Source organism: Talaromyces rugulosus, chromosome III (genome assembly GCF_013368755.1).
Source record: "Talaromyces rugulosus chromosome III, complete sequence".
NCBI classification, from domain to species: domain Eukaryota; kingdom Fungi; phylum Ascomycota; class Eurotiomycetes; order Eurotiales; family Trichocomaceae; genus Talaromyces; species Talaromyces rugulosus.
Genome location: NC_049563.1, coordinates 2,552,489 through 2,560,006, shown reverse-complemented (window position 1 = coordinate 2,560,006; position 7,518 = coordinate 2,552,489). Strand labels below are relative to the sequence as shown.

At 41.9% G+C, this 7,518-nt stretch overlaps 1 protein-coding gene across 1 annotated transcript; it reads right to left on the bottom strand.

Moving 5' to 3' along the window:
• Positions 1 to 1,875: 1,875 nt before the first annotated feature.
• Positions 1,876 to 3,823, bottom strand: TRUGW13939_05745 (uncharacterized protein; the record flags this gene model as incomplete). Its single annotated transcript, XM_035488905.1, has 3 exons — positions 1,876 to 3,171; positions 3,247 to 3,723; positions 3,788 to 3,823. 3 exons carry the CDS (start codon positions 3,821 to 3,823, stop codon positions 1,876 to 1,878), a joined length of 1,809 nt encoding a protein of 602 aa, XP_035344798.1.
• Between the last annotated feature and the right edge of the window lie 3,695 nt (positions 3,824 to 7,518).

The following is a 7,518-nucleotide window of genomic DNA, read 5'->3' as shown; positions in this document are numbered from 1 at the left end:
TTTGACACCTCCCTCTGTACAATTTTATACTGATGATTTGGTTTTGCATTTTCACGGCGTTGATCTTTTACAAGGCCTGCCTTTCACATTGCATTGCGCGGTCGGCTGTTTGAATTTTTTGTTTTTTTTTTTTTTTCCTGTTGTCTCTATTGTTGCGGAAGATTCATTGTTGGTAGACCTGACATGATTTGATGCAAACACTGCATGGAGGGACATTGTTAAAAGCTTGCTGTCATTAATAGTTTATGATGGTACGCTTTACGGCCTTTGCCTTGATATCCTTTGATACCACTATGTTTGTTTGTTTAGCTGCCGGAGCGATCTGGCATGGCTTGTTACACTATGATTAAGAATAAAAGTGATAATTGATCATTCTGACCCATATTTTTTTTTGTAGCGACTAGATGTTTGGAACTAGCGCTTGTCGCGGTATTTCCCATGCTGTGTAACAGAGAGTTAAGTCTAGATTATTCCATTCTTCCCAGGCGCCAACCTGCAGGATCAACTAGTTTCAGCCATTCATACATCTGCGTATGGATCATCTACATGAATGGTACATGCTCATGACACACAAGTATTGAATATATGAAAAAGAAAAGAAAAGAGCATTCGTTGTACGTAAAGTTCAGCTTTGCGCTGGACATCATTTCACCACCCCGTGTTGTTGTTTCCGGAAAAGGAAAGTGTTGATTGTCTTGGAGGCCGTGGGATGGTGGTCAGATCGATCGTATTCATCCATAATCATTATTAAAACCATGGTAATTCGTAAATAATTCGTAAATAATAGTAATAAGAAAACAAAAAACAAAAAACGTGCTTCTGTTAATAAAATGTCGTCATTTTACTATCCTTACTAGTTTAAACTCTCTCACCACATTAACTACGTAGAAGTAGCTAACTAATTAGTTAGTTAGCTACTTATAAGTTATAGTTCTCGATAAGAGCCGTTTTGAAAATAATTTACTAGATTGGGAAGGTCGGCGACCTCCGCGTTTTTCTTTCCCCCCCCCCCCCCCCTTTTTTTTTTCTTACGTAGCACGTGGGTGTTGCAGATTTGATCATTAGGCCTCTGGAAGGAATAATAATAATAATCTGAAACGAACGGAACAAGCCATTGGTATTATTCAAAATTTTTGGCCCTGTATGTAGTACTCTGTACAGTAATTGTACATGTTACTATTTCAGCTGGGTCTGAATAAATGTTGTTTCCGAATTTCTATAGTATTAAGGATGATGGGGGGGGGGGGGGGTTGTTATGTGTTGGCAGGGCTGGTCACGAGGATTACAATGGTTTCTATTTCTTTATTATTATTGGCTGGTAATAATTAATATTATTTGGGTGGGGGGCTGATTTGATATGCAAGCTGCTGCATATCCCATGGGGGCCGCGAATGCTGCTGCTTGCTGCTGCGCCGTTTTGTCGGTTGTCACTCATGGAATGCATATTGATGCGGGTTGAGCTGACATGGGGTGTTGCAGATGACGTTTGCTCTCTCTTTTTTTTTTTTTTTTCCCTCGTCTAAATCCTATGTATTGAATTTGATATGTATGTATGTAATCGGCCCGCGAACCCGTAATGTAAAGAGTACAAGGGGTCATTGTTTGGTCATTTGGTCATAATTGCTTGAAAGGTCTCGAAGGGGCGATTTATAGACGGAACAAGTTTTGTTTTTTTTTAAGGTGTATGGTCCCGGTTGAGGACCGTGGTTGGGTTGTATAAGGAATAGAATTACCAAAAACTGAAAGAAAAAAAAAGTCTTAAATTCATAGGATACTGTAGAGTTCACATAAAAACCAGAAAAAAAAATAACAAAACATAGATTTGATTAAAATTTCATCTTCACCATCTTCGCCTGGGGCCCTTTGAGGATCATTTTAACCCTTTTTGTTACGCTTTTTGGCACCCTTTTTACCACCACCGTGGTTAGTATTGGGGGTATCCTCGGCAGGGTTGAAACTGGAAGTATCGGCTTCCTCCTTGTTGTTGTTGTTGTTGTTGTCATCAGTAGTCTTCTTCTTTTGGGTCTTTTTATCATTAGTGGCAGGCTCGAGGGTATCTTCGTCGAAATCATCAAGAAGAGTGGTATCATGCTCATAGTTAGTAGGCTTGGTGGTATTTTCGTCAAAATCATCAAGAAGAAGGGTACCATTCTCATCGTTAGTAGGCTTGGGAATATTTTCGTCAAAATCATCAAGAAGAAGGGTACCCTTTTTACCATTGATAGTCTTGGAGGTATTCTTATCAAGATAATCGAAATGATTGGCACCATTCTCATCGTTACTAGGCTTGGTACCCTTTTTACCATTGATCGTTTTGGGGGTATTCTTATCAGGATCACTGAGAGGATTGGTACTCTTTTTACTACCGAGGGTATTGAGGGGGCTCTTGGTAGGGTTGAAACTGGAAGAATCAGTGCCCTCCTTCTTGTCGTCATTGCTCTCGTCAGGATTGACGTCGACAAAACTAACAGCCTTTTTATGATTGGCAGCAGGCCAAGCGGGACTCTCATGAGGATCATTAAAAGGATTGGTACCACTTTTACCATTGATCTTCCTGGGGATACTCTCATTACGATCGACTTCGAGATAACGAGTACCTTTAAAATCAGTCACCTGAAGCCTGGGAGGACCATACGGCTGCGCAAAGACGCCAATCGAAAAAGTGATATTCACATCCCCGCCCTTCTCAACCACAAACGAGCCATGCTGTAGTACGCTGTCTTCCCAATTAAAATCAGACATATTGGTGATCAGGTCCGTCAAGAAGTGATAGCGGTCGAAATTGACAAGCGATGCTTGGCCGTTTTCGTCAAGGTCATTATAAACCCCCTTAACGAGCCACATACAACCAGGAGAAGCTGTTGGATGGGAAGTCCGGTACTCGCTGAGTGCGTGGTAAACATCCTGAAATTCCCCCGTGATGGTTTTGTAGTCCCAGTAATTAGGGATGTTGACTAGCATGGTATAACTTTCTGTAATTATCACGAAGAAATTGCTTCCGGCGGCGGCGATTTTGCCTTCTATGCTGATGAAACTGTCATTTTCCTCCACCACTCCCTCCCCACCAACGACATCGATTCGTGACTTTTTGGGAGGTTTAAGCTCGCCGAGGGTTCGTGCGGCGTTTCTGGAGGGCCGTAAAGGAGCACTGATGTCGTCTTCTGAGGAATACTACTGGATGATTTATCTTGTCAGTTTACTGTTTTCTTGACATATTTTTTTTTGAGATTTCATATGTCTGGGTACCTTGGATTTCGCAGGGGGGCTATTCCGAACCTCATCACTTGGAGACCTTTCACCCCTTTTAGGTTTTCTATGACTTGCACGCCTACTACTTTCTCCAGGCTTCTCAAACGCCATCATAGTGCCCTTACTGCCCCTCACCCAATATCCCTGACGCTCATCTTTCTTTGGCTTTGGGCTATTCACGATCGTAGAAATAACATCCCACATTGATCTAGGCTTTGGCTCCCCAGAATAGTGGGTAAAGTGAGTCCTCTTCGAACTAGTAGTGCTCCCACTTCTTTCGGACTTGCTGCTTTGTCGTTCGCGCTCGTTCCTTTCTCTGGGTGTCTTTTTTAGACCCCAGAGCTCTGAAAATGTTTCAGGTGCGCGGCGTCTACTGCTCCTATCACTACTTCCATGGCTTCTGCTAGAATTGCTAGCGTCTCGAGATTCTTCCGAAGAGTCTGGACCAGAAACGGAAGGTCGGCGGCTATCGGACTGGTTTGAAGCATTAGCGGATTCAACGTTTCTGGCTCTCGCGCTGGATGGTGACTGTATTTACGTCTCTGTTGTCTTTCTTTTGATTTGGCCTCGGCATTTTTTATGTTTTATTTTAATTTTTTGAAAACGTTTTGATGCGTTTGTAAGTGTAGGTGTTGTAAATTAACTTGAGGTCTCTCTCTGAATTGACTTGACTATAATGTGTTCATTTTACCAGGACTAGATGACAGGATCACAGTCATATATAAGGTGGTGCAAGTCTTTATGCTATTATTCTTGATAAAGACGTTTCAAATGTTCTCTCTCCCAGAATAGTATCAGGTGGCGCGGATCTGATACAAAAGAAACGGTCGAGTTCTTTATACGCACTCATTGTCTGATGAAACAAGAAACCAAGAAACATGGCGAGGACGTTGATATTTCTGGATGCGCTGATAACTCTTGAAACCATAGCATTTTTTCTACATGAATAAATCCCTTTCAATACCGAGCCGACATCAAAAAGATGAAACAAGTCAACCAAATATATTTGCATTGACAGTATTAATGTACGAAGCGCTTTGATATTTTCTTAATTAGATACAAAAGTGCTACGAATTACAAATAAAGTAAAACAAGTATTAAAGTAAAATGCGTTGAGTACTAAATCCATAACGGTGACGACTGGCAGGTCACGCCCCCGGCAGTTGCCCTAAAAACCCCTTGACAAGGCTGAGCCTTCCTATTCAGGAAATATGACCAAACCCAGAAAAAATTACCCAAAACAGCCCAGTCACACTTTTTCTCTCTCCATTTTTCTACGAAGTAATACGACTATTAATAGAGTTTTTTTTCTTCCCAATCTGTGATATCAGTTGAAGTTACCTTGAAATCATACCTTCCTCTAGTTTAAACTTAAGACACTACCACAGCCCAGTCCACGCAAGGCCCAGACCCAGTCAATTCTCCACAACGTCGAAAAACCGTCAAAATCCGTCAGGCATCAAAGATTTAGCTAGCCTAGACCAGCAGGAGTTGTGGAGTCGTTGCCCACGAAACACAACCTCACCGGTAATAATCGATGGCGACGGCACTAGAATTGTAATGGCTGGGGATAGTATGGGCTTGTATTGGTATAAGACTATACAGGGGAAGTTGTTATTTTGTTCGTAGTGTAAAGTTACTATGAATAAACTGAAGGGACTACTACGTATATTTCACATGTTATTACATCAAATGTTCCAATTTTTATTTTGGTTCTTTGCCTTAAGTTATGCTTGAGGCAGCGATGCTCGAATGTCAATATTATCTCAATTAGAACAGATGCTGTAATTGATTTGGTTGAATCCCTTGACAGGTATTCAAATTTCTGGTATTATAATTGTTCTTGTTCTTGAATCCGTTGTATCCAAATTCCCAACCTCGTATTAATTAAATTTTTTCGGGATGCCGCCGGTCGGCTTCCCGAACACGAAAATTTTTATTGCGCGGCGCGGGCGTCAGCACTCCGGCACCAGTTGACGCCGTCCCGGGCCGATTGCCATGAAAAGAAAAGAAAGGAACAGAGCCAAGGAAAAAAAAGGAGGCAAAAAAAAAAAGACTAAGAAAACTAACTATTCGATAGTATCGATACATAATAAGATTGCCACCCGAATGGAAAAAAAAGATTTGCGTGTTTTCTCCTCTTTTTGCTTCTTTGAGTCTGGTTCCCGAGCTTGGGGTTCTGGGTCAGGGGGCAAGACAGGGCTGAGCATGGCAATGAAAATGAACGCGTTATTTAATATTATTGTTATTTACTATCGGAACGCATCGGAAAGTCAGGAGAATTAATTGTACAAAAAAGAAAGAAATGGCGAATTTGTAGATTCTAGAACTACCCTAGAAGTAGTACCAATCCAAGTGAAATGTCAAGAAAGTCGGCAGATACTTTATTTCCTGCTGTATTTTGCTAGTCTGTGAATACAGAGCCTGCATAGCACAGCAGTAATATTACAAGTATGCAGTTTTGCCGACTACAGTAACACACTACTGCTGTATAAGTTATTCCACCACCACATTTTTTCTAAATATCAACTGTATAATCACTATCCGGAGTTACTCCCGACCGTGATAGCATACGTGTCATGTCAGATTGCCCAGGCCAAATGACCTGCCAAAAGTCATCCACATGTTTTTTCTCTCGCTTCGTTTCGCGTTACACCATGCCACGAGGCTGCTTATTTTTTCTTGCGTGCTCACCAAATCAAAGATAGCATAAGATCTTGTGCGACTGGGATTAAGCAGGAAGCCGTTCGTCGAACAAAAACTGTAAGCTAGACGAGTCGTACAAGACGTGATTTTGTGGTTTTTGGTCAGAGTTGTTGCCAGGCTGGGAAGGTGGCATGTGATTGCGACTTTATTTGATAAGCATACAGCTTTGCATACAACTTGCAGTGCACCCAGGTAAGAAAATCTTTTTTAGATGAGTCAAATATGCTTACAGAGGCTTGACCGGGGAAGTTTCTGTTCACATCCAATTGGTCGCATGCGTTATCACCATCGTTGAAGATGAGGAGAAACAAGTAAGCATTAAGGCCTTGGCTGGCCACATGCATAGGGCCTAGACAAGCGATATAAACTTTACTTATACATGTGTGATATAACGTCATATGTACTCCAACTCTGATGATCGTCGTCGAAGAAATGCTTGACTAATGAAATGTCTAGTCAATATTTATGTACCAAGATAACATTTGAATAATAACGACCATTGTCGCCACACATCTTCGCGGCTCAAACTTGTTCTTTTGAGCAAGTATTATTATTAATAATATTACAGAGTACTACGTAGTTGTTAAAAGTCGGTGAATCTGCAGCTAGTGTACGCCTATCCCTATCACTTGCAGTAGTGAATCCACTGCGTATGCAGGCGGTGCTTGAAGGGGGGGGGTGCCTATAGAGGAGAGCCGGTAAAAACCCCATTGTCCGAGATCGATCTTAGCATCGGCGTCAAATGAATCGAACATTTGAACTGGTCTCGTGGCAGTGAAAAAAAACAGAAGCGATACTCCGTACGCTGTTGACGTCAATAAACTCCAGATCTTCAAACCAATTCCTGAAATCCTGTAGGAATAGATAATTAATTTATTTCTCAACTGGTATGATTTCATTATGAGCGCAAACAAAATCCCAAAAACAGAAGAAATCGGCCGGAAAATACATGAGGTCGAATGAGTCTGGGGAAAGGACAAAAATCTGCCTTGTCTGGTGACCGGATGCCGTGCGGGGGAGGTACCATGTCGCTTGTTTAGTATTTACATGCTTAGCCTAGCCCACACCAGCCAGTTGACTTGTGTCAATACTAAGTTATTTCAGGGAAAAGAAAGACATAAAATAAAATATCTCACCGCTAAACCAGTCTTGTAGTCTAAAGACAGGTTTATGTACTGGAAATGGTGTATTCCCGCCGCGGGGTAACTCTGCTGTAACTATGGAGTTACTATGTACGTAGTAACTTGGGTATCATGACGATACTTTGCCTGACCAGGTACACCACTGGGTACAATTGCCCAATATGTGCCCCCACTGCCCACTGCCAAGTGCTTCTTGAGCCTTGTAGGCGTACGTAGCAGCAGTTCTCTCGTTGACGCGTCACTCCACCAATCGGGAATTTGAAAACGCCGTTGAAAGTCTATTTGCATATGCCAGCCAGCAGAACAATCGCTAATTATTGTATTATTGATCGTTAATACTTGATCATTACCAGCGTTCTATCTGATTACAAATGAGTCCATTGCGATTGGTCCCGGCTCTCATCGCCAGACTCCGTTGTTA